This window comes from Bos taurus, chromosome 18, assembly GCF_002263795.3.
Source record: "Bos taurus isolate L1 Dominette 01449 registration number 42190680 breed Hereford chromosome 18, ARS-UCD2.0, whole genome shotgun sequence".
In the NCBI taxonomy this organism is placed as follows: Eukaryota; Metazoa; Chordata; class Mammalia; order Artiodactyla; family Bovidae; genus Bos; species Bos taurus.
Window position 1 is genome coordinate 2562618 of NC_037345.1, and position 25624 is coordinate 2588241.

The 25624-nt window shown below is 61.3% G+C and overlaps 3 protein-coding genes across 5 annotated transcripts in view; 2 read left to right on the plus strand and 1 right to left on the minus strand.

Moving 5' to 3' along the window:
• Positions 1-277: 277 nt before the first annotated feature.
• On the plus strand, positions 278-5294 carry LOC100848132 (chymotrypsinogen A). The gene is made up of 7 exons (XM_003587199.6): positions 278-2045; positions 2810-2913; positions 3033-3112; positions 3655-3733; positions 4072-4252; positions 4330-4463; positions 5063-5294. The coding sequence occupies exons 1-7, from the start codon at positions 1883-1885 to the stop codon at positions 5222-5224; spliced, it is 903 nt and encodes a 300-aa protein (XP_003587247.4). The 5' UTR covers positions 278-1882; the 3' UTR covers positions 5225-5294.
• An 89-nt stretch (positions 5295-5383) lies between these two features.
• Positions 5384-9927, plus strand: LOC618826 (chymotrypsinogen B1). 2 transcript variants are annotated; one of them, NM_001105454.2, is given in 7 exon segments: positions 5745-5820; positions 6845-6948; positions 7035-7114; positions 7509-7587; positions 7947-8127; positions 9114-9247; positions 9705-9924. In NM_001105454.2, coding segments are annotated over 7 exon segments (792 nt in total). In that variant the 5' UTR covers positions 5745-5768; the 3' UTR covers positions 9867-9924.
• Positions 9928-10792: 865 nt separating this feature from the next.
• The window catches only part of BCAR1 (BCAR1 scaffold protein, Cas family member), a 33858-nt gene continuing 19026 nt past the window's right edge, over positions 10793-25624 (minus strand). For both annotated transcript variants that reach the window (XM_024978331.2, NM_001206698.2), the window contains 6 exon segments: positions 22638-23186; positions 17947-18108; positions 17670-17786; positions 15296-16393; positions 14403-14492; positions 10793-11737 (listed from right to left, as the gene is read on the minus strand). In XM_024978331.2, coding sequence (XP_024834099.1) covers positions 11225-11737; positions 14403-14492; positions 15296-16393; positions 17670-17786; positions 17947-18108; positions 22638-23186 — 2529 coding nt within the window. In that variant the 3' untranslated portion in view covers positions 10793-11224.

Consider the following 25624-nt stretch of genomic DNA (forward strand, 5'->3'; position numbering starts at 1 on the left):
GCTGTTTCACGCGAAGGGGAAAGGTTCAGAGATGAGAAGTCGGAGTTGTGGAGAAACACTCAGCCCTCAGGGGTCCTTTCTCTGGGAGGGGGCGGGCAGACCGCGCAGTCTCAGGGGCGCGAGCGGGAGGGCACCGCTTGCCCCGCTCCGGCCAGCCTTAGCCACGCCCCAAGGCGGGGGGGGGCGGGTCCAGCCTTAACTCCGCCCCGGCCAGCCTTAGCCACGCCCCCAGAGGGGTCCGCGTGCAGGGGGCGCGGCGCCCGCAGGGCACTGGCCGGTTGTCGGTTCCCAAGGCCACCGCCACGGGTCGGCCCCGGTCGTGCTCTCCCACCGGCAGCGCCCCAGCCCACTCAGGCTCGGCGGCTGCCTTCTCGCATCTGTGCTTCACCAGGGTCCCCTCCAGCGGCCCCTGGCCTCTCTCTCCCCCTGCCTCGTGCCCTCCCGGCGCTTGCTGCCATCCAGGCTCGCTCCACCAGGCCTGTGCCTTCCTGCTCCCTGTGCCTCGACATCGGCCCCAGCCAGAGAGCTAGCAGACGGTAGATGACAGCTTAATGTCTCCCTCGGAGTGGGGCCGTCCTGCCTTGGTATTAGTAATAATAACAACAACAATGATTATGATAACTCCTTGGCTGGTGGTAATGTATATTTTACTGTGTGTTCAAACTGTTCCGTAAACTCTCCACTCCTTTCCCACGAAGGCTCGTAAGGCAGGACTTTGTGTTTCTTTCTTTTGTTTGTTCTGTTCCGGCGGCAGCCTGATAAGCTCTGGTTGATAAGATGGATGAACTTGAACAGGTGGTGAATTTCATATGCATGGGGCCCACACTCTGCATTCTGTTTCATGCCCTGCTTTCCCACCTAATGCATTGTGGCTGTCCCTTCCTGTCACTGGCAGTCCTTTAGAAAGCATGAAGAGCCCCACTGGCAAGTCAAGAAGGAAAAATACCAGGGCTGACCAACGTGCATTAGGTTAGGCCTGGCCCCAGCACTGCTGAAGATGGGCCAGGCCTTTCATGAAGTAGGACCTGTACTCTAAGCAGCCCCATTTTACATATTAATACTTACAAAAGGGATAAGAGAGGCTAAGTAACTTGCCCAAGGCCCCCACAGCTGTTTTGTGCCAAAACTTGTGAACCACCACACTACAGTCATCAGTGCAATGGAAATGAAAAATAGTCATGAGATACCGTTTTACTCATGTGTTTTGGGGTGCTTGCCCTGTGCCTGATGGCCTCACCTTCAAATTTCCCAATTGCTGGGAAAGGGTCCTGCTGCCCACCCGAAACAGGCCTCCTTGCCTCCTGCTTTTCCACCTGGTACAGCCTCCACCAGCTCTTGCAGGGACAACAGCAGGGGCCCCCTGGCTGGCCCTGAGCCCAGTCCTGTCTTTGGATGCCATGTGCTCAATTCTAAGGGCAAGATGCCTGGTGGGGGCTCTGAACGTGACTGGGCTGACACTGAACTGAGCCTTCAGTGAGCCTTCTTGGCCATCCTGAAACCAGGGGAGCATCCTCAGCCCACTGGTCACCCATGCCCTCACCATGTCACGGCCCCTGCCCCTCCTCCTACTTGACCACACTGCCCATGGGGTACTGAACAACTGCAGACCAACTCAGTTACTTGTCCAAGGTCCTCCAGACTATGAGAGACTGAACTGGGGCTCAAATCCTGCCCAGACCTGGCTGCTGCTCAAAGGGCCCCTCCAGAAGCAGGGCCTGGAGGAGGAAACCTGACTGTCCTTTCCCCTTAGCTGGTCAAGGGCCACCTTGTTCAGCCCCACCTTTACTGTTCTCACTGGCCCAAACTCAGCCATGGTTACAGCTGCTGCCATCCCAGGCCCTGATGCCAGCCTTGCTCTGGCACATCCTATCCAGTGGGGCACATGCCCAGGAAAGGGATTATCACATCAAGGTCTTCAGATAACAGCCTGGTGCACAGGGATATAATAGGGAGCCCTGCAGCAGGCACCCCACACCTCTCTGAAGGCAGCACCATGAACTTCCTCTGGCTTCTCTCCTACTGCGCCCTCCTGGGCACAGCCTTTGGTAAGTACCTGGGCAGGCAGAGGCCAGAAAGGCTGTCTCCCCTTCCACCCACTGTTGGAAGGGGTGCTGGCTCCACCAACCCCCAGATCAGCAAAGGGCAGCAGGGTCCCTGCTCCCAGTTCAGCCATGCATGGTTGGTGTGAGCCTGAGCGGGTCTTTCTCCCTCTCTGAGCCTCACATCTCTAGAATGCTGGGAAGACTGGACCACACCATCCAGTGTGAAGTCCCCAGGGTGGAGGTGGACCTTCCTATGTGTGAGGAGGGTTGACCCTGTTCAAGGAGGGGTAGCGGTTCCAGAGGGCCAGAAAGTTCTGTGAAGAGTTAGTGGCTCCCAAGCAGGCTCAGATGATGAGCAAGTGGGTGGGTGTGGCTTGGCCCTCGTCAGCTCTTTCAGGCCCTGAACCAGCCCTTTTAAACTTTTAAACTTGTGTGTCAGGAACAGAGTAAGTTCCTGCTTTGCCTTAGTAGTCAAAACATCTTTCAGCTTTATTATATACCAACTCTGTGAGGTTGCCAACTGTAAGATCCCCATTTTGCTGATGGGAAAACAGACTCGGAGTGAGTAAGTGGGCGGTGTGATAGGGCTGGGTTCAAACCCACAGAGCCCAGCCTCTTAGCCCATGCTCTGGCGCTGCCGCCACGTTGCACTCGGTCTGCTGGGCCTGAGACTCACATCGGCCTGTGCTGTCCCTGGGGTATTCCTGGAGCCATGGGTCCTGGGTGAGACCTTGGCCTCCACTCCTCACCCCATCCTCCCTCCTCAGGCTGCGGGGTCCCCGCCATCCAACCTGTGCTAAGCGGCCTCTCCAGGATTGTCAACGGGGAAGAAGCTGTCCCCGGCTCCTGGCCCTGGCAGGTGTCCCTGCAGGTGAGCGGGGTTCTGTGCGTGAAGGGAGAGGCACTGGGGGGTCTGCTGGGCAGGGGGGCGCTGCCCAGGTCAGTGCTGCTGGTGTCCAGCAAGCGCTGACCCTCCCCGTCTTCCTCCAGGACAAGACCGGCTTCCACTTCTGCGGGGGCTCCCTCATCAACGAGAACTGGGTGGTCACCGCCGCCCACTGCGGTGTCACGTGAGGGCCCAGGGTCCCCAGGAAACCCTTTGGGGTGGTTTTTCCAGCACTGAGATCTTGCCCTTTAATGCCATTTCCCAATTTCTTTTTGTTTGTTTCTTTTCCCCCGGGGTCTCCTTCTCTCCCAGGCGAGGGTCTCCCCTGGAGCGGAGGACAGGCTGCCCCTAGCCAAGCTGGACCACCAGTAGGCTTCGAGCCCCAACCCCGAGGTTCTCACCTGCCTGCCCCGAGGCTGCTCTGCATGCTCGGCAGCCTGAGCTGTGGCTTCCACGTCCAGGCGCCCGCCTCCCAGGTTCTAATTTTGAGATGTGCAGCAAATCCAGGTCCTGCTGGTCTCCTGGGGTCGCAGGGAAAACACTCGGCAAGCGAGACTGCACAGTGGAGATTCCGAGCTTCAAGCTCCGACCCACACCACACCCCTGTGAGCACACGCACAAAGACACGCAGACGCCCACACACGTGTGCCCCAATGCACACGCGCACTCCGTGCCCCACCTACCCGCCTCCAGCGGGAACCTCTCTTTTTCTCTGGCTCTCTGCAGAACCTCTGATGTGGTAGTGGCTGGGGAGTTTGACCAAGGCTCAAGCTCTGAGAAGATCCAGAAGCTGAAGATCGCCAAGGTATGGTGGCCCCCCCGGGTCGTCCAGGTGTGACCCCAGGTAGGGTGGTCCCTCGGGAGTGGCCGCCCACACTAAGTCCCAGACACTCCAGCTCCCCTGGTTACCCTGATACCCCATCATGATGGAGCAAAGCAGAAGGCCAGGTGTGCGAGGTTTCAGGAAGGCAAGGTCTGCACCTTGAGCCTGGGCTGGGGTTCCTGGGGTCACAGGAGGAGCTGCCGAATGGAGCAGGCTGTCGTCCAGGGAGGGGCGCTGATGCCACGAGGGGTCTCCCGACGCCTTCTCCCCAGACCCCAATGGCAGCTATTTGTCTCCCCCCGCCCCGCCCCCCCACACAGGTTTTCAAGAACTCCAAGTACAACTCGTTAACCATCAACAATGACATCACCCTGCTGAAGCTGTCCACGGCTGCAAGCTTCTCCCAGACTGTGTCTGCTGTGTGCCTGCCCAGCGCCAGCGACGACTTCGCTGCCGGGACGACGTGCGTCACCACAGGCTGGGGCCTGACCCGATACACCAGTGAGTGAGGGGTGACCACGGTGGGCTGGCGGGGAGGTGGGGAGCACGGTCGCTGACTACCCACCCTGCCCTTCCAGATGCCAACACCCCTGACCGGCTGCAGCAGGCGTCCCTGCCCCTCCTGTCCAACACCAACTGCAAGAAATACTGGGGCACTAAGATCAAAGATGCCATGATCTGTGCGGGCGCCAGCGGTGTCTCCTCTTGCATGGTAGGGCCTCCCAGCCTCGGTGGGGTTCAGGCCAAGGGCTTGGGCAAAGACGGAGGAAATGGAAGCCGTAGGCAGCCCTCTTTCAGGGCCTGCCATTCTCTTCTGGAGCATCCCTGCCAGAGTAGTTGGGAAGACAGAGCTCCTGGAGAACCCCCGGTGACCTCAGCAGAGGGGTACTAGAGCAGGGGCCTCTGTCCTCAGAGCTGCCATGTTACAAGATGCCCTTGATATCTGCATCTGAGCAGTGGCACCTCCTGACCTGTGCAGTGCACAGCCTGGGCAGCAGAGCATGGCGGCCCTAAAGGCTCCCGAAGGGGCCTGGCAGACCTTCCTCTCTCCCTGTGGCCCCGTGGCCAGCACCACCTGTACTTTCCTCCTGTCAATCAAACCTGCTCTATTGAGCCTGTTATAGGACCCCAGGGGGTGACCCAGACTTCCAGGGGCACAAACCACAGGAGCTGCTGAAGTTTCTTTCACAATCCTTCTAGTATGCATGTGCTGAGCTTCCACTGGCTGTCCGGCCTGGGACTGGGTGCTGGGAACAACATTCACGAGTCTCTGGGCTGCCAGCTCCAAGCCCCCCGCTCCCTGTCCTGCAGGGCGACTCTGGCGGCCCCCTGGTCTGCAAGAAGAATGGAGCCTGGACCCTGGTGGGCATCGTGTCCTGGGGCAGCAGCACGTGCTCCACGTCCACCCCTGGCGTGTACGCCCGCGTCACTGCTCTCGTCAACTGGGTGCAGCAGACCCTGGCCGCCAACTGAGCCCCCAGCCTCACACTGGCCTCCCTGCCAACCTTGCTCCTACGCAGCCTCAATAAACCGGTGGAAGACATGTTGACGGTGTCTGTGTCCTGTGCTGGGATTTCTGGGAGTTCATTCTTCTCCTGAACTTGGACCTTCACTGAACCAGGTGGCAGGGGGTGTCCAGGAGGGCCCCTTGTTAGTCTGCCTCCCCCGAGTGGCCAGAAGGGACACACACAGATGAGGGGGGACCTTGGCCTCCCGCCTCCCACTACGGGGTCCTCACCATCGACCCTTGGCTCCTTGTGCTCAAGGCCTGCCCTGAGGAGGGGGCACCTGGGGGTGGAGTCTGGTGCTGGCCCCACACACTTGTGACTCCAGGAAACCTTCCCAGGAGTGGCCCCAAGGGCTGTCTCTTTCCCAAGCCCACGCTGCAGTCAGGTGCTTCTCAGCCCAAGGTCTCCTGATAAGGAGGGGATGGCGAGGCAGGTTGCGATTGGTGGGCTGGGGCAATATATTGGGGGTCCCTCGGGCAGACCCCAATTCCCCTGCTGAGCCACACACCATGGCCCTTCTCTGGGTTGTCCTTGGCTTCTTCCTCTTTGGCAGCAGCTTCGGTAAGTGCAGGGCTCAGGCAGGCCTGGCAGCCCCAGGTCAAGCCTCACCCCCGCCCTGGCCCTCAGCCCCAGAAGCAGGGGACGGGAGGGTCCAAGTCCTCGTACCTTGAACCACCCCTGCCGCCCGTCCCTCTGGGTGCCCCTCTGACCCTCCTTGGGCACCTACGCCTGGCTCCCCACTCCTCTGCTGGGCCTGGGCCCCCCCGCCACCTGGAGGTCCCTTGGACTTCTGATCTGGTCTCCTCCATTCGCTCAGAAGCCTTGGGGTGGGGACTCCTCTACCCTCCAAACATGCCACCAAGCCATGTGAATTCTGCCTCAGGAATGTTCCCCAGGTCCATCCATCTTGCCCAGTCTGCCGACCCTCTGGGTTTGGACACACTCCTGGGTTGGTGCCACCCCACCTATGGTACTTGTTCAGTTGCTAAGTCGTGTTTGACTCTTTGCTACCCCATGGACTGCAGCACACCGGGCTTCCCTGTCCTTCACCATCTCTCAGAATTTGCTCAAACTCATGTCCATTGAGTCGGTGATGCCATCCAACCATCTCATCCCCTGCCACCTCCTTCTCCTCCCACCTTCAATCTTTCCCAGCATCAGGGTCTTTTCCAATGAGTCAGTTCTTTGCCATCAGGTGGCCGAAGTACAAGGAAATACCCTCACAAATACCCTCACCCAAAGCTGCTCCCCCTGAAGACTCAGAGGCCATGAGAGCACCCAGGACTCACACAGGACATCCCAGCCTCTGGGAAAGGATCCTGGGCTCAGAGGGGACGGACACTCCCCTCAGAGCACACAGCAGGCTGGGGAGCCTGGGCCCCAACTGCAGAGACCCTCCACTTCAGGGACTGTCCACAAGAGCGCCTAAGGGCAGTTGTCAGCTAGCCGGGAGGGGGCTAAATGTCTTGCAGCAGACAAAACTCTGGGTGCCAGGATGCCGCGGAGGCCTGGAAGAGCTGCGTATGCACCCTGATCCCCCTTGAGGCACCATCTACAGACCAGATGCCCTGTCTTTGCCCCTCAGGTTGCGGGGTCCCCGCCATCGACCCTGTGCTGAGTGGCCTCTCCAGGATTGTCAATGGGGAGGACGCTGTGCCCGGCTCCTGGCCCTGGCAGGTGTCCCTGCAGGTGAGGGGGGGCTGAGGAGGGGCAGGTTAGACAGAGGGGGCTGAGGTGGGAGAGGCAAGGCTGACTCTCTCCCACCCCCTCCCCAGACCAGCTCCGGCTTCCACTTCTGCGGGGGCTCCCTCATCAGTGAGGACTGGGTGGTCACCGCTGCCCACTGTGGGGTCAGGTGAGGCCCTACTTCACCTGCTCAAAGGGACCACCTTTACCTCCCAGCCCCAAGTAGGCTCGGGGAGTGGGCACGGGGCTGCTCGGGGAGCAAGGGGCTGGGGGCGGCTGCTCTTGTTCCCCACCTGCAGGCAGAACAGTCTCCAGGAAAAGCCCCCCCACCCCCCAACCCCCCCCAGCACCCTGGCCTCCGGACCCCACGTTGGTCCAGGACAGCGGGTCTGGGCCTCCGCCTTCACAGTACAGACGGAGAAACTGAGGCCCAGGGAGAACAGGGGTGCCCCGGGGTCCCCGCACGACTGGGCAGCCCGGGTGGGCTCGCCTGCCTGACACAGTGCCCAGGCCTCTGCGGGGGCAGCTGTGAGCCTGTGCTCCAACTGTGGCTTCCTTTCTAGGAAGGGTCACCTCGTGGTGGCCGGGGTGTCCGACCAGGGCTCCGAGGAGGAGGCCGGCCAGGTGCTGAGGGTCGCCGAGGTACTCACTGTGGGTGGGTGGTGTGGCGGGGGAGTGCTGGGGCGGGGAGGGGGGCGGGGGCTTGGGGGGGTCGTGGACTGAGGACCCTGACCAGCGGCTCCGCTTCACCCCGCCAGCACCTCTCTAGACCGACTTTCTGTTCTTCTCCTTCCCAAACACAGCTCCTTTGCAAACACTCAAGGCTGTTTTGCTCATTGTAGGAAAATGCAAACTATGTCACATGCCACTCTCCCCATTTGGTCTGTTAGGCCCCATCTGTGTTCCCTCAACACCCTTTGCACCCCCACCCCCCAACTGCATGCCTGCGCTCCCCTTGCCCCCGCCCCCGTGGCCTGCCTAGCCCCCGCCGTCCCGCGCAGGTCTTCGAACACCCGCAGTGGGACCTGCGCGCCGTGCGCAACGACGTGGCCCTGCTGAAGCTGGCGGCGCCCGCCCGCCTCTCCGCAGCTGTGGCCCCCGTCTGCCTGCCCAGCGCCGACACCAGCTTCCCCACGGGCTCCCTATGCACCGTCACCGGCTGGGGCAAGACCCGGTACAACGGTGAGTGTCCGCGAGGACCGCTCAGGGCCCAGACTCCTTCTGTGCTTCCAGCTAAGTCCTGAGCACAATCGTAAATCACAACAATCAACCTTCCGTTTCTTTACTTAAAGAAAGCTAGAGTGAAGTCGCTCAGTCGTCTCCGACTCTTTGCGACCCCATCGACTGTAGCCCACCAGGCTCCTCTGTCCATGGGATTTTCCAGGCAAGAGTACTGGAGTGGGTAACTATTTCCTTCTCGAGATGATCTTCCCGACCCAGGGATTGAACCCAGGTCTCCCGCATTGTAGGCAGACGCTTTACCGTCTGACCCACCAGGGAAGTTCACTTAACCCTCTTAATTAAAAACCTATCAAGCAAAAATAAAAACGAACTTTAACAATATATATACCTGAACAGTTTCCGAAGAAACACCTAAGTTCCAGCACCTAAATGTCACCCCCCCTAATCTGCAGGGAGGTAGAGTGAGAAGGGTGGGTGTGCCCAGCACCCCTGAAGTCTGCGCTGGGAGCCCACGGTCCAGGCCTCTTTCAGGCCCGAGCGCCCAGGTCTCCCCTCACTCCCTGACTCCAGCCTCCTCAGGCTGAGTCGTGAGTTCCTCCACCGCCACAGCCTACCAGCTGGTCCTTTAACAGGACGCGAGCAGCCAAGAAAGGGCAGAACGGGGAGGTGCTCCCTCATGGGTACCCCCAGCATCCCCAGGCAGAGGACTGGGGAGGAGGGACGGCCCCTCCGCCCACACGCAGGGCTCGGTGGGCCTGTGGCGCAGGGGCCCGGCAGGCAGGACTTGCCTGACCAACTGTGCCGGGAGTGCAGATGCACTGCCTGGTGTGGAACTGGAGAGGAACCACCTCCCAGACTCTTGGAAGGTGGCACTCAGCACCCACGACCGTTGTGACGGAGGAGGACCACGCCGCGGGAAGGCAGGGTTCCGGTGGGCGCTGGTCTCCTCTCCCTGGGCCCTGACCCCACGCCCTCTGTCCTTCTAGCCTTTGATACCCCTGACAAGCTGCAGCAGGCCACCCTGCCCATCCTGTCTAATGCCGACTGCAGAGAGTTCTGGGGCAGCAAGATCACCGACGTGATGATCTGTGCAGGGGCCAGCGGCATCTCCTCCTGCATGGTACTGCTTGCTACCCTGCCCGCCCTCACAGGTTCCCCCCTGGTCAGGCCAGGAGGGCTGTCCCCTCTGCCACGACCTCCTTACCCTCCTGCCCTGCCCAGTGCCCCAGTGAAGGCGTGGACCAGCACTATCAGAGGCCCCTGGTGAGAGCTGGTTCTGACCAGGTGTGGTATGGTGCTTCCAGAGGGATTTAATTTCATAGCAACTGCACAAGATGGACATTTCCATCCATTTTACAGGTGATGGGGAGGCTGAGAGGATCAGCTCCCGCCCCAGGCCACCCAGGAGTAGGGGGCAGAGCAGGGGCTGCCATCTGAGCAGGTCTGAGTGTCTGTGCACAATCTCTGGGCCCCTACTTGCCCTTGGTCTGCACCCCTTGGACTCGGCCAGGTCTAGGCACAGCGGGGCCCTGGCACCTTCTTTCTGGCTTGGACACAAGTCCTGTCTCCTCCTACAGGGCGACTCAGGTGGCCCCCTGGTCTGCCAGAAGGACGGAGCCTGGACCCTGGCGGGCATCGTGTCCTGGGGCAGCAGCCGGTGTAGCCCATTCTTACCTGGCGTGTATGCTCGGGTCACCAAGTTCATTCCCTGGATTCTTGAAGTTCTGGAGGCCAACTGAGCCTCTGCCCCACCCCAGCTCCCATCTGTGTAAAACCCAAATAAAACTGCTTGCATCTTCACCTCTTCATGTTCACCGGGCTGGAGGAAGGGTGGGAGGGTGGCCGCCTTTCCTGAGGACCCTCTGGAGTTCAGAGCTGAGAGGGCTGGCATATCGCCCAGCCCTAGGCCCTTCTTCATGGAGATGAGGAGTGAGGCCCAGATTCACATGTACCATGGTGACAGCTGGTCCCCTCCCGGGAGGAGGGCACAACAACCCACTCCAGTGTTCTTGCCTGGAGAATCCCATGGACAGAGGAGCCTGGTGGGCTACAGTCCACAGAGAGTCAGACATGACTGAAGCGACTTAGCACGCACCGGTCCCCTACCTCCCAACTTGAAGTCAAGTCTCAGTGTAATTCAGATGGAACACTTCTGGAGAAGTTCCACAAGCTGAAATTAAGAGCTCCTAAGGGCTAAGTTCTGGACAAGGGCTGCGAAAGAGGGTTTCTCTGCATGGAGTCCCGTGTCCCCCAGGGGTGCCCTCTGCCTTTAGATGTGGGGGCCCCAGCAAGGCTCACTGGCTCCTGGAGCGGCTCCCACCCCTGTACCCGCCTTCCCCTCGGCTACTGCTGGGGACCAGGGTGGATTTCCATCAGACCTTGGCACTGGCTGTGCCCTTGGCCACACGCGCACTGAGCCTTTCTGGCCGCAGGGCTCCGCCGGATGCTGCTCTTCAGCCTCCTTCCAGCAGCCCGGGCTCCCCGCCTCCTCTCCAGGCCCAGCCCTGCTCCCCCAGGCCTTTGTTTTCTTTTGAACAGACCTACTTTCTCTTCGCCCTTCTCACAGCTTCAGCCTGAAACCCCCGGAAACCCCTCAACCCGGCAGCCCACCTGTGGCACACCCGCCTTCCCACCTGGCCTTCTTGCCTCTCATACCTCAAGAGGATGCTTTTCATTTTAAATTTTATTTAAATGTAGACTATTAGTCAAATGATTGGAAAATCAATAATGAAAAATAGTTTCTTAGGGTTTTCTCCTGGTGCAGAGAACATACCCCCAGCCACGCTTGCCCTGTTGGGGGGACGTGGCCCCCTCACTGGTCAGCCCAAGGGGTCCCCTGAGGCCGTGTGGGTGGTGAGGCTTGTGGACCCAGGACCCCAGCCTGGCCCCCCTGGGCCCACAGTGCGCTTAGGAGAGACCGCTAGCCCTCATGGCCTCGGCTCTGCTGGGGCTCCACCAGGAGGCCCGCCCCACCTCCTGGCCCGTCATAAATACACACGCTGCCCTGCGCAGTCTGGGCGCCTGGCCCCGCGCAGCGCGGCGGCTCTCCGGACCATGCCACCCTGCCCTCCTGCCCTTGCCCCTCCGTGGGCAGCACTCAGGCGGCGGCCAGCTGGCCCAGGACGCGGCGGAACTGCTGGGTGCTGTGGCCCAGCTCCTTGACTCGGTCCACCATGTCCTGGGCGGCGGCGGGCGACGGGTACTGCAGGGCAGCAGCTTTGGTGGTGGCCACGATGCCGCGCAGCAGCTCGCACAGCAGGTTGCTGTAGTGGGTCACCTGGCTGCGCACGTCGGCCGCCTGGGCCTGCCGTGACAGCGTGTCCCCGATGAACACCAGCTTGTGCGCGCTGAGGATGACGAACTTGCTGTGTGCCACGAAGATCTTGGGTGGCTGGTTGGTGGCCACGGCGGTGAAGAAGGCGTCCACGGCGTTGGTCAGTGTGGTCAGGTTGGCCTCGCACTGCTCCAGGTAGAAGAGCAGCAGCTGCCGGTCTGAAGGCCCCAGGCCGCCTGGCCGCCCCGGCATCGCAGCCTGAGCCGGCGTCCAGCTGGCCAGGTCATGATCTATGGGCCGCGACACCTCTTGCTCCAGCCGCTCGAACTGCTTCAGCTGGCGGAGAGGGACAGCAGAGTGAAAAGCAGGCCACGGAGCAAAGGGACAGAGCCCAGCGGGAGAGCGAGGGCCCCCGGTCAGAGTCCCACACTGGCCTCCCCGGCCCCACCCACCCAGCCTGCCCTCAGACATTCTCCAGACGGCCTTCCCACTCATCTCAAGAGGTGGCAGGCCGTGTGTGCACATCTTTGAAAAGACAGAAATGCTAGAGAGGGGGCCGGCTGAGCGGGGCAGGGTGAGGGGTGGCGGTCTCCTGGTTTGGATGCTGCTGTCCAGTCACCTCAGATGCCATCCCTGGGGGACTGGGAGAAGGGAACACACTTGACACTTTCTTTACAACTTCCCATCAATCTCTAAGTATTTCAAAATGAAAAGTTAAAAAAAAAATTCTCCTTAATGTATGCAATGTGAGAAGATTCAAATACACTAAACAGAAAAGACAGTTATCACCTAGAGTAACATGCATCCTGAAATCTGTTAAATCTCTGGTGAAATATCCTTTTAGAACTATACACTGAAGTATTTGCAGATGAAACAATGTAAGGCCTTCACAACAATGTGGCAGACAAGTCGCTGCCCTGAGAATGACTGGGGCTGGGGAAGCCCGGGGCTCCTTTTCTCCAACCAGTTTACCTGGGGGGTTATTTTCTTCAATTTTATACATGTATTAAATCTCTCACAATGAAAATGTTAAGGAAAAACCAAAAGGTCATAGTATTTGCCTATTTCAGAAAAAATTCCCACCCATAACTAGCGAATATTCTACAAAGGCGTTTTCCTTTAAACACAAATAGTCCCTTTCCCTCTTGAATTAGAAAACTGGAGGACCTCCCTGGTGGCCCATGGTTAAGACTGCTTCCATTGCAGTGGGTGCAGGTTTGATCTCTGGTCGGGAAACTAAGATCCTACAAACGGCCCTCCCTCCCCGCCCACAACCGCAGGAAAAGATAAACACTGGGAACATACAGTGTACTATATGTACATATATTAAATATATATATATAGCCTACAATATATATTAAATATATACACATACTATAACCTACCTTTAACACCCAACAATAATGGGCCGTTTACTTCCTGTTAGTGAGTACACATAAGCCATGTGATGAAAATCCCCACCAGCAGCAGTTCTGGCCTGAGTGTTAGCGGTGGGGACTGACAAGTCCTCACCCCACGCTGGTTCTGACTGGGTGGCTGTGACCAGCCCTGCACAGACTCAGGTTTCAGGCTTTATTTAATTAGCAAACCAGTGTGACACTGACCCTTCCTGGCACTTGAAACCCTGACTTTCCCTTAGCCGTCTACTCCGTGAAACTCACTTGGTTCTCTTGTCCAGCGTGAGAATATGCTCATTTTTTGCGGCTCTATCTCCAGTGAGTCCTTTTCAATCTTTGACAGATTCTTAACGGCTACATCATATTCTACTGTCCAAATGGCCACACTTTATTCAGCCTACCCTCCACTGTAGGTATTTGGTGGTGGGGGGGTCTCCAGAGTTTCCACTGATGTGGATATGGAACAACAAATGCTCCGGTCAACACATTTTATGTTCCTATGCCCCTCTCTTAGAAACTCAAGTTCTTTAGTTTCTCAGACACGCTCCTTTTATTTCAGCTTCTAGTAATTTATCTAAGTGACTGACCAGGTATGTGAAGCGATTTGTAGTCAGCACAGATTTGTTTACAAAAGTACCTCTGGGAACAAACTAAATGCCCACCAACACGAGTCTGGTTAAATAAATGCTGCAAGAGGACAGCAGAAGGCAGAGAAGAAAAAGCACATGTCCATCTCCTAAGTCAGTGGAGATTCCATTCACAGCCAGTCATTACCATCTATACCTTGACTGCACATGTTCTGTGTGCCCAGCACCTCCTAAGCATTATACATTGTTTACTCATTTAATTCTCACACTGACCCCAAGATGGGTATAACTATGTCCCCTACTCTGCAGCTGGGGAAACGTGGCTTTGAAAACCACACCCCAAGTCCTCGGTCTCAGGGTGAATCTGGTGGGCTCTCTTCTAGACCACCCTTCCCCATGCTCAAGGAATGGGAAATGAGGGAAACTTTCTGTGTGATATTTTCTGTGTTGATTTTTTACCAGACTGTATTTTAATTTTTAAAACCTTCATAATCAGAATAAAACCCCCTTTAAAAAAAAATCCCTTTCCTATTCTATGGAAACAAGCCAAAATATGAGGAAAATTCTACATCCTCAGATAAACACAGCAGTGTTTTTCACAATAAGAAAAAACTGTGTACAAAGTAAACATTCAACTGTAACTGATGTAGGCTGACTTTAAAAACAATTTATGGTCAATATTTAATGCCACGGAAACGTCCTGAGATGAAAGCAGATGTAACTGTTTTCACTCACGTCTCAGCCACGGATGGAGGCCCCTTCCAAGGCCGGAGCAGGAATGGAAACCAGCCCCAGAGCCTGGCGACCGCCCCCGAGGGTGAGTGGCTTCTTTTTGCTTTCGCACTTCTCTGCGTGTGCTAAGATACCTGCCACGATGACTGACAATAACCTACACAAATCCCGCTGACACATGGGACAGTTATGCGGGAGAGGGTCTGGGGAGCCCCGGAGGCTCAGCTCGCAAAACAGACTCTCAAGACGACGGTGCCAGGAGGCTGTGAGCCCGGGCGCCCTCACCTGCTGCAGCTCCAGCTGGCCCTTCCCCTGCCGCATGATGTTGCCCTTTTCCAGCAGCTCCTTCTGGGTTTTCTCGAACTCTTCCTTCCCCTGGAGGAGAGAGACAGGATGGAGCTGAGCCACAGCGCCCAGGCCAGGGGGTGCAGAGAGGCCAGCGGCCACCGGGGGCGCTGCGGCCACGTGCGGAGTGAGGACGGGGCTCGGGGCTCGGGGCTCGGGGCTCGGACGGGGCGGGGCTCGGGGTGAGGCAGCAGGGCCCCGGGCCTCCTTCAGTCCCAGCCCTCAGGCCGGCACTCGCCACGCGGCCGCACGGCCCCGGGCCTCCTTCAGTCCCAGCCCTCAGGCCGGCACCCGCCACGCGGCCGCACCGGCGCATGGTGAGGACCGGGCGGGCGCCCACCACGCGGTCAGGCCCCGCCGCCCTGCCCCGCCCCCACGGCGGGAACCACGTCCAGGCCGCCCCCTGGGGTACAGGGTCTGCCCGCCCACCCCTGACCGCTGTCCCTGGGACGCCCACTCGGCCGGCACCCGGGCCTCCACTCAAAGGCCCAGCTGGGCCCACCTTCCGTCACGTCGCTGCTTCCCCTCTCCTGCTAGGATCTTTGCTTTTGCTTGTTCTTCAGGATTCACCTCCCCAAACAGGACAAGGCGCAGGCGCCAGACAAGCCCTGCCCTTGTAGGTGATCGGCAGCCATCCCTGGGGGGGCACTGCAGGACCCCTGATGGTGCGGCCACATGGGTCCAAGGGCCTGAGACAGGGGGAGGGTGGGACTCCAGGGGCCCAGCTGGCCTGGAAAGTGAGGAGGGCACAGGGACTCACCAAGACTCTACCTTTGGCCATGAGAGCCTTCTGTGGGGGTCAGGGGCCCTCCCCAGGGCCCAGGCGCACCCACCTGCAGGTGCACGTAGTCATAGTCCTCCATCCAGCCCCCCTCGCTGTTCTCGTACTGCCCATCAGGAGAGTCCTGGGAGGTGAACTTGGGGGGCGAGGGCAGGGGCCGGGACTGGATGCTGCTGGCCTTGTCAGTGGGGTTGGGGTGCAGGGGGCCACCCCCCTCCGGCCCTGCGACAGAGGCCTTGGTCCGTCTGAAGAGCAGCGAGGCGTTGCCGTGCAGGAAGGAGGCCAGCTGCTTGGCGTCCTCGGGCACTGCCCGCGAGCAGGCCACCAGGCGGTCCAGGTCTTCGGGGGTGGCCCCCAGGCCTCCCCGGCTGCTGTCGAGGGCCTGGCCATGGGCCACCAGCGTCTGGTACACGTCCTCCATCTTCTGCAGCTGCCGGCTCAGCTTGGCGTGCAGCGTGCGGTCGGAGGTGTGTGTGGCGTTGCCCACCGCATTGCGGGCAAACTCTAGCAGCTCGTGGACGGCTGCGTGGACGGCGGCCACGGCGGCCCGCAGGTCCACAGCTGGAGGCTCCTGAGGCTCAGGGGGCCCACGCCGGCCCCCGCACCCACCTACGCTGCCTGCCAGGTCCAAGAGGTGGGCCACGGTGGCACTCACGCCCTGCTGCAGGCGGGCCAGGGCCTCCACAGCCACCTCCAGCTCCAGGGGTTCACGGCCCGGCACCGCTGCCTCCAGGGAGGAGGCCGACTGGCTGCTGCGGGTGCTGCCGGTGCTCGAGGCTGACAGGCGCTTGGCATCGGCCGGGGCCTCCCGCTCGGCCGCAGGGGGCACTGAGTACACGCCGGCATCCGCTGTGCCACTGCCGGCCACCTCGGGGGGCAGGAGCCGCTCCCGGGGCACGTCGTAGAGGGCACCGGGGCCAGGCCGTCGCAAGCCTGGGGGCACGTCGTAGAGGTCGGGGGCTGGGGGCGGCACGTCGTACACGTCCTCGGCCGGCGGGGAGTCCGGAGGGGGCACGGCCAGGACCAGTGGGTGGCGGGTCGGGTCAAAGGGCTTGGCCTTGGTGAAGGCGGGGGGCACGTCGTAGGTCTCCTCACGCAGCAGGGGGCCGTCGGGCACGTCCTTGCTCACCGAGGGAGGGACATCGTACACCTGAGGGCCGAGAAGCGGTCACGGCTGCCCGTCCACCTGCCCCCATGCTCCACCCACCCCCGGACGTGCGGGTGGACCCAGGCATCTGTGCACACACAGCCCGGCGCTCGAACGCCGCGATTCTTCTTCCTGCAGGTTACGCTTCAGAGCCCGACTCTGTGGCCAGCTGCTGCTGCTAAGTCACTTCAGTTGTGTCCGACTCTGTGTGACCCCATAGATGGCAGCCCACCAGGCTTCCCTGTCCCTGGGATTCTCCAGGCAAGAACACTGGAGTGGGTTGCCATTTCCTTCTCCAATGCATGAAAGTGAAAAGGGAAAGTGAAGTCACTCAGTCGTGTCTGACTCTTAGCGACCCCATGGACCACAGCCTACCAGGCTCCTCCATCCCTGGGATTTTCCAGGCAAGAGTACTGGAGTGGGGTGCCATTGCATTCTCTGGGGCCAGACCAGAGCTCAAAATCCCAGCCCCACCACTTACTAGCTGTGTGACCTCAGGTGCTGGGTGCACCTCTCTGTGCCTGTCCGCTTGCCTATGAGAGAACGCCCTCACGGGTTTATTGTGAGAACTACACGATTTAATTCTCTGTATAACTGCAAACACTCAGGGAGAGGTCAGCTATTGCACCATTACCACCCCCACCATCAGCACCACCACCACGGGGGTATTCTCTACTCTTTCTCTACTCTTAGTCTCTCGGTTGTATCCGACTCTTTGTGACCCCATGGATTGTAGCCCTCCAGGCTCCTCTGTCCCTGGGATTCTCCAGGCAAGGATACTCGAGTGGGTTGCCATGCCGTCCTCCAGGGGATCTTCCTGACCCAGGGATCCAACCTGCACCTCTTACGTCTCCTGTATTGGCAGGCAGGTTCTTTACTCTACGGCAGATATTAATAGGTGGCTGAGCCACCTGCATGCTGTACTCAGGGTGCTGACGCCCTGGTTTGTCCAGGACAGTCCTGGTTTGCGCCCGAGGCCCCTTCTAATTATTCATCCTCCCCCTCCCACTCTGAGAAGAATCCTGGTTTGGATGGTCCATTCTGTGGTCCCCCTGCTATCCCATGTGACCCTCTCAAGAACCTCCTGGAGAATGCCCTGCAGGGGAGGGATCCTTTCCCTGATGAGGAAGCCGAGGCTCCAAGGGGCACCTGGTTTCCACCCGTCACAGAGGTCTTGGAGGCAGGTCTCTGGAGACCCCTGCTCTGCAGGTCCCTGCTGCAGGGAGCACACAGTCACACCCAGCACCCTGTGCAGCCGCAGCATCCCCTCCGTGCTCACCGCGTGGTGGCTGGCCGGCGGCAGGCCCTTCTCCACACTGGGGGGCACGTCGTACACGTCCAGTGAGGGGTCCCGGCCGTTGGGACCCTTGACAGCCATGGGGGGCGTGTCGTATACCTGAGGGCAGGAGAGGTGCAGTAATGCAGGGGCCAGGGCCACCAGAGGGCAGGGAGGGGGACCCCAAGCTGCACCCCAGGGACCCCCCTGGCTGGGCCTGGACAGCACAGCGCCCTGGGCAGGGGGAGGACAGGACCCCACCAGCAGCCCGGACACCCACCTCCTGGCTGCACTGGCCGGGCAGCAGCCCACGCACGGGGGGCACATCGTAGATATCCTGGGGCCCGGGGGCCAGCAGGTGGCGCGGGATGTCATACTCGTCCTGCTCGGGCGGGGGGGCCTCAAACACGTAGCCCTGCCCCACACGGGTGGGCACCACCACCTGCAGGCAGATGGCCGACCGTCACCTGCAGCCCTGAGACCAGCCTCCACAACCCCCTCGGGAAAAGCCACTGCCTGACGTGAGCAGGACACACACGAGGGGCCCCCAGAGCCGAGGGTGTGTGCGTCCCTCGTAGTCCTTGCCTTCCCGTCAATGAAACAGCGCGTGAGGACTACAAGGATCCCACTGTAGGCTGAGAGCCATCTGGTGTGGCAGGACACGGGAGCGGAGTCCACAGCCCAGTGACTCGCAAGGTTCCAGAGGTGTGTACACGTGGGCTGAGGAGGGGGCCGCCCCTACCCAGGGTGCCCCTGCCGACGGCGCCTCCCAGCTGCACCGTCCACCCATGGCCTGCCCGCGGGGCTGTCCCCACCGGAGGGCCTGGCAGCCACTTTCTGGCTCCAGACTATGGGGGTGGTGGTGCCAGGCGGGAGGAGGAGGAGGCCTGCAGGCGATCCCAGAGGTCAGGGCCTGGGGCCTCCCTGCCCTCCTCGTCCCCCACACCCTTGGGGGATTCCTGGGAAGGGGGCCACTGAGAACTCCCAGCGCCCAGAGCCAGTTCTATCCCAAACAGCAGGACAGACGCTGTTCTGGCAAGTTGCGTGTGGGTGTGAGGAACGATGGAGACCGGAACCAGGACCCCTGCTCCCCACAGCACCATCCCCCCGGGGGCTGCAGAGACCACCCTCCACGCACCCAAAAGGACAGGGCCTCAGCGGGGAAGTCTCCCCTCCCAGTGCCCTTCCCTGGGCTAGCTGGTGGGCAGGGCTGGGTGGGCAGCCTTGCCCTGCGGAGCACTGGCCCTGCGGGACTGGAGGGCCCCGGATCTGCTGACCGGGTAGGGGCACACCTCCACACAGCTCCCAGCTCAGCTCTCTCGACAAAACGCCCTTCTGTCCCCTAATCAAACGGGAAGTCCGGGACGCGGTGACTCATGCACTCCCCACACACGTCCCTGGGGACCGCGGGGCGGAGGCAGGCCTGCCCCGGTGCTCAGGCCCCAGAGCCCTGTGCCCCAGGTTTGCGTCCCCAGAGCTCTGCGCCCCCAGGGGCCCGCGCCCGCTCTGCAGCCTGCGCGCTGGGCGCCCCCGGGGCAGCGCGGCCCTTTCTGGTCGGAGGCGCGGCCGGGCGGGGTTCGCCCGCGGTGTCCCCGCCCCCGGCGCGTCTGCTCACGGAGCTGGCGGACCTTCCCAAGCTCGTCCCTCTCCTCAAGCCCCAGACTTGAGTCTCCTCCAGGGCTATTTTCAGACACTGGACCTGGCCAGCATCAGGCCGGGGGGCGGGGTGGCTGGCGGGACATGGCGGGTCGGCGGCGCCCTGAGGCGAGGCCCAAGGGGACCCCGGGACGAGGGGTGCGCCTCGGCTTCTCTGCGCCAGCCAGCACCGCCTCCGCCCGCGCTGATGGGAGGGCAGGGCGCCGGCGGTGGGGCGCGGGCCGGACTGGGCCTGCGGCTGAGTCAGGGACGGTGAGCAGCCATGCTGGCTGACAGATGTTTCTATGAGAGGGCAGAGCAGGCGGCCACGGTCGGGGGTGGGGTGGGGTGGGGGGATGGGGGGGTGGGGAGGTGGGGAGCTCGTCAGGGAGACCCACGCCCCAGAGAGGAGCCCCTCATCACAGGCTGCCAGCTCCACACCCAAGGCCGCCTCAGCAGACCTGGCGCCCTGGGCGTAGGAGACACAGAGCCCAGCCCACGGCCCACACCTCAAGGTGCAGGAGACAGACACGCAGAGGCGGAGAAAACACACCCAACAGCCACGGCCAGAAACACACCCACACCACGGACCAGGCAGGTGCCGCAGGGAACCGTCAGGAGACAGAAGTGAGGCTGAAGGCTCCCAAGACCCTGGGACCCAGCAAGCGCCCTGCTGCCTTCTGTCCCAGCCGACCCTGCCGGGCAGCCTGTCCCTGTTCTGGGCAATGGGCGTCACCCCACGCAACCCAGGCCAGCCCGTCTGGCACCTCTGGCCCCAGCCCTACCTAAGAGCCTCAGCTTTCTGCTCTGGGGTGCTGAGGGATGGAAGCCCAGGCCTGACGTGGGTCCCCCGCCTCCTGAGGAGCGAGGCTGAGCTGCGTCTGCAGCTGTGACCCAGACGCGCTCCCCCAGGACGGGCCTCCTCCTCTGGGGCCCCCCGGCTTCTGCCCTCGGCTTCCTAAGCCATGCCACAGCCCCAGAGGGTGCTGACTCCCGAGGTGGCCCTGGCCTGCCCTGAGCCACAGGGGCACCGCCCTGCTCCAGGCTGCAGGCAGGTGGCTGTTCCCGGGCGTCCGCCTCATCACTCGCCTTCTGTTTCCCTGGACCGAAGGCCCCACCAACACTCTGCAGGGTCCCCCTCAGTCCAGCCAACCTCCAGCCCTAGAGCCAGGGGCCGCAGTTTCCCAGGCTTCTGAAAGCACAGCCTGAAATGTGGGCACAGATACACACTGCAGGATGTTTACAGTCTTGCAGTTTGTTACAGAGACACTCGCCATCAGAAACCCCTTGGAGCCTGTCCCCCAAAGAGGGGGTGACAAGCAAAACTGGGGGCAGTTGTAATCACGCTTAGGGACCCAAGAAGATGCTTCTGGTATCTAATGCCAGATTTATAACCTCAAAGGCGAAAGTCTGTACCAATCTGTGCAAGACGAGTAGTTCACTAGACAAAATATGCTGAAATCCCCCAGCAAGCCCGTCTTGACTGGGGAAGCTCCTCTCTAGGCGTTCTCATACATTTTATGCACCTGCCCGTGACAAGCAAGCACGGCTTTCACGACTATGAAATAAAAGCAGATGCAATCAAGGCTGCCCAGGCCAGGAGCGGCGAGGCTTCTCAGGGGAGGGAGAGGTTCCTGGACACAGAGCCTTACTTCCTGGGCCCCCAGCCAGGTCGGGGTCCTTGGGGACACCAGCTCTGGGCAATCCCCGCAGTGGGCACACGGGGGGAGCTTGCCAGCCAGGGGAACCCAGAGAGCAGTCTACAAGCAAGCCGCATGCACGGGAGGGAAATAGGACCCACAGCTGAATGTGGGCCCAAGTCCACAGCCCGCAGTGGGGCCCGCTGTGCCTCTGGGCTGGGGGCTTCCACCATGTCTGACCTCAAAGCTGTGCCAGGACAGGCCTGCCTGCAGAGGCTTGGAAAGGAGAGGGCAGGCGGGGAGGGCGCCTGCCCGGGGAGTCTGTGGAATGGAGCTGTGTGGGTGTGTGCGGGGGACTCTGGCCCGTCCCCAGGCTCACCAGCCAGTTACCGCCTCCCCCGCCCCGAGCCACGGTGCAGCAGTCTGGGCCGCCCCAGCCCAGCCCCCAGCCTGTCCAGCCAGGCGGCGGAAGGAGCAAGCAGAGACAAGGGGCCTCCGCCCAGGCCTCCCGGCTGCCAACCTCTGCCTGTGGCAAGGCCAGGGCAACACACACGCTGGACCACTGCCCGGCTGGCATCTTGGCCCTGGGCGGGCAGAGCACAGAGGCCCAGTGCCGTGAGGAGTGTCCTCAGATGGGCGGCTCTGGGCGAGACGTGCACTCCAGTCCTGCTCCTTCCACGGCACACGGCCTGGGGCTGAGGGGTGCATGGGCAGGTCGGGGTGCTGCTGGGGTGTGGGCTCCTGCCTCCCGTGGGCAACAGCCCGCCAGGGACTTGGAACAAGAGCCCCTCTCAGGGAGACCATACAGTCCAGCAGGCAGTGTCTGCCCCTCAGTCCAGGAGTCACGGGCAGGTCACCCTGCAGCTTCCGCAGCTCACTGCCACGGCCCGGGAGATGGTCGGGTGCCTGGGGGACGAGCTCACCGCCGAGGGGCCCCTGGGTGCCCTGGGCACTAGCTGGCAGGCCTCCCCCAGCCCCTCCTCTGTGCCCTGCCGGCTGGCGCTCATGCAGCCGCCGTCCTGGCCTGTGGGCCCTGGGCGAGGTGGCAGAGCAGCAAGATGGAGCAGCCGCAGACCCCGATAGTCTCGGAGGCGCCCGCCAGCCCCGTACCGCTCACCCTCACTGTGCTACTGGGCAGAGAAGAGTCACCGCCAGCCAGTGCATCCCTCTGGGATCCTGGCCACTCCAGCCTTGCGCTCCATACTCCAATTACCCCCATCAAGCTCCTCCACTCCCCTTTCCTGGGCTCCCTGTGTCCTCCCTTCTGTGCAGAATGGCTTTACCCGGACACGGTTGGGCAGGTCATTCCCATCCCAAATCCTCTGTCCTCAGGAGGGTACCAGGCTCCCAGGGTCCTGGCCTACTCTCAGGCCTCCTGGGCCAGCTCCAACTGCCACGCCAGTCTTGGACAAGCTGTGTCGTCTGCCGGGGACACCCTCCCATTGGGTCTTGTCAGCTGAAGGACACCCCACTGCCCAAGACCAGCTCCATGTCTTCTCCTGGGCAGCTCACTCTGACACCAGAAGACAGGTAAATCACTCGGCACTCACCTCCCACCGTGGCCCCAGACCAAACATGGAGCCACTACAGGAACCCCCGTGGTCCCAAAGATCACTGGCTGGGCCCTACTGCGTCCAGTAATCAGGCCTGGGCGAGACCCCCTGGAAGGGCCGCCTGATCTCCCAGGAGGCCTTACCTTGGCTGGTGGCTTCGTCCCCTCCCAGTGCCGTGCGTCCATGGAGGGCGGCACCTGGTAGACGTCCTGGGCGGGGCTGCCCGGCCCCGGGGGCACCTGGTAGAGGTCGGGGGCTGGGCTGGGGAACGGGTGATGAGGCATCTGCTTGGAGAAGGCGGAGGTCTGCTTGGCCGGCGGGGACTGGAACTGGGGGCTGGGCCCGGGGGCCTGGTAGAGGCCTTGCTGAGTCTTGCTGGGGGTGGGCACCAGGTAGACGCCGTCCGGCTGGGGCGGGAAGGTGGCCGACAGCATGGGCGTGTACGGGGCCGCGGGGGCCAGGAGGCTGGGCTGGGGCGGACTGGGTGCCGCCGGCTTCTTGTCATGCATGCCCACCAGGATCTTGAGGCGGTTCCCGGGCACGATGCCTTGCCGGCCATGGAGCGAACAGAGCCACCAGCCACCTAGGCCCTGTGTGTCCCGCTCCAGCACCGTCATGATGTCGCCCTTGCGGAAGGAGAGCTCGTCCGGGGACTCAGCCACGTTGTCGTAGAGGGCTTTGGCCAGCACGTTCTAGGGAGAGGACATGGGGAGTGAGGGCAGAGGTGGTGCTGGGCACCTGCGGCCCGCCCGGCTCCCATCCCCTCCGGGACTGGGGAGGCACGTGGCTCTGGCACCGAGGCAGAACTACACAGGGTTTGGCGGGATCCCTGCGCCTCTGTGCCCACCGCCCCTGGCAGAACAGCCCCGCTGATGCTGGCGCTTCTTCAAACGCGCCTGCAGAGTGCCTCAAAACCCTCGCGACCGCAGCCTCCACCCACACTCCAGGATGGCACCCAAGCCTCTGGAAAAAAAAAAAACAACCAAATACTCCTGGAGTCACGCTACAGGCTAGACCCAAGGCTGGGGAAGGCAGCGATCATGACAGTAATGGCCACCACGTCCTGCAGAGAAAACAGGATGCACACCCTGCCTGCTGCCCCGCCGGCGCAATCAGCCAGGAGGGAGAGACCAGACAACACACAGGGGCAAAACAGTCATCGTCTGCAGAGCACACGCCATCTATGTAAAGAGCCCAACAAGCACGAAGGGCCGACCTCATGGCAAAGACTCAGCAGAAACAAAAGCTGCAAGTTATCTGAGAGTTAGGCAAGCACAGACTCCAGGAGACCTCGGAGGAAGAAAATGCACCAGTTGGGCCAAGCTTAGTTAAAATGTTACAACTGCAATAAAAATGCCAGCAGAATTTTGGGGGGGAGGGAAGTCAATCAAAGACAAAGAACCTTCCTAGAATTAAGTGGAGAAAGAGAGATCGGCAAATAGGCAGGTTGGTTCTGAAAATGGAAGGCAAAGAGGCACTGCGTTCCTGCCATGAGGACGGGTCATGACTCCGGACCACGACTGGGAACCCCGCAGCGATGGCGAGGGCAGGACCACAACCCACATGCTCACGCACCGTGGGAAGAAAGGTCCATGTGGACACTTGCCTCACGTTACAAAGACCCGCCTGTGAGAGGCACGAGCTTAGAGGTGACAGAAGGAAACACTGTGGAGACTATCTCTGGGACTTTGGGCTGGAAAAATTATAAAACAAAACCCACAAAGAAAGACCACAAAAGCGCCAAATCTAAGGTAACAACAACAGGAGCAAAGACGGATTCAAGCTCACAGACGTGAACGGTCTCAGCTGGATGGGTGAATCACAGAAAGCTGACAGGGTGGCAGGCTGCCAACGACAAGCCGATCAAATCTGGAGTCTGGAGGGGCTCCGACACATAAGCAGCGAGAAGGCAAGAACACCAACAGAAAACCCCCAAAACGCAGAGTTCTCTGAAAGGGAAAGCAGACTGGCTAAGACAGCCACAGAGGACTCGCAGGGCTCCCGCTGGTGAAGCAGGACATGTTCTTGATTCCGCTCTGAGCTCTGGCAGGGCCCGGGGGCTGGTGAGGAACACTAGCCATGCCTTCCTGAGTTACGGCTGCAAACAGGCGCTCTGTGGCCCCGAACGCTTTATGCAGATGTCACAGGCACCTACGGAACAACTCTACGTGTTTTTCTCAGATACTTGTCCAAGGAGATTCCAGACACGTTACATTAGCATGGATGCCTCTGGAGGAGGGACAGGAACGAGCCAGGCATCGGGAATAAATAGGGAAAATACAGCAAAACAGGAAGGCATCCCGTAAGGCTGAGGAAGGCCGCAGAAGGGCAGCACTGTCCCCCCCCAGCCCCGCTCTTTACTCCAGTAATTCCCCTTAGCTCTCACAGCCACCCCAGAACTGCTGACTTGGGGTGCTGCTCTGTTCTCTGTGAGTCAGCCCCCCCGGCGCGAGGAGAACGCTCCATGCAGAGGCCCCACGGCCCAGCGGCCTATGCAGGCCTTGGGGTCACACGGAAGGACCCCAGTCCTGGCAGACAGCGTGCCGACAGGCCCAGAACCTCCCTGAAGACAGAGAACCAGGAAGAGGACCTGGTTTCAGTCCTCGGCCCGCTGCGTGTGCAGGGGCAGGGCCCAGAGGTGCCCCAGGGGCCCGGCGGGAGGGCCATGGCCAGCCTGGCCGCAGTGGGCAGGGTGAGGCAGCGGGCAGAGGCGAGACAGGAGGCAGGACGAGGCAGCGAGCAGGGGCAGCAGGCAGGGGGTAGGCAGCGGGCAGAGAGAGGTGGCAGGCAGCGGGGAGGCAGGGGCAAGGCAGCAGGCAGGGGCGAGGCAGAGGGCAGGAGGGAGGCAGCAGGCAGGGAGGGAGGCAGGGGCGAGGCAGCGGGCAGAGGCGAGGCAGCGGGCAGGAGGGAGGCAGCGGGCAGGGGCGAGGCAGTGGGCAGGAGGGAGGCAGCGGGCAGGGGGGAGGCAGGGGGGAGGTGGCGGGCAGGGGTGAGGCGGCTGGCAGGGGCGAGGCGGCAGGCAGGAGCAAAGCTGGTTCCTGCTGAGAGGGCTGGGGCGGCTGCAGCCTCCGGGGTGGCGAAGAGCTTGGCGGGGCGCAGCAGAGGCTCAGACCTCGCCGAGAGGGAGGCC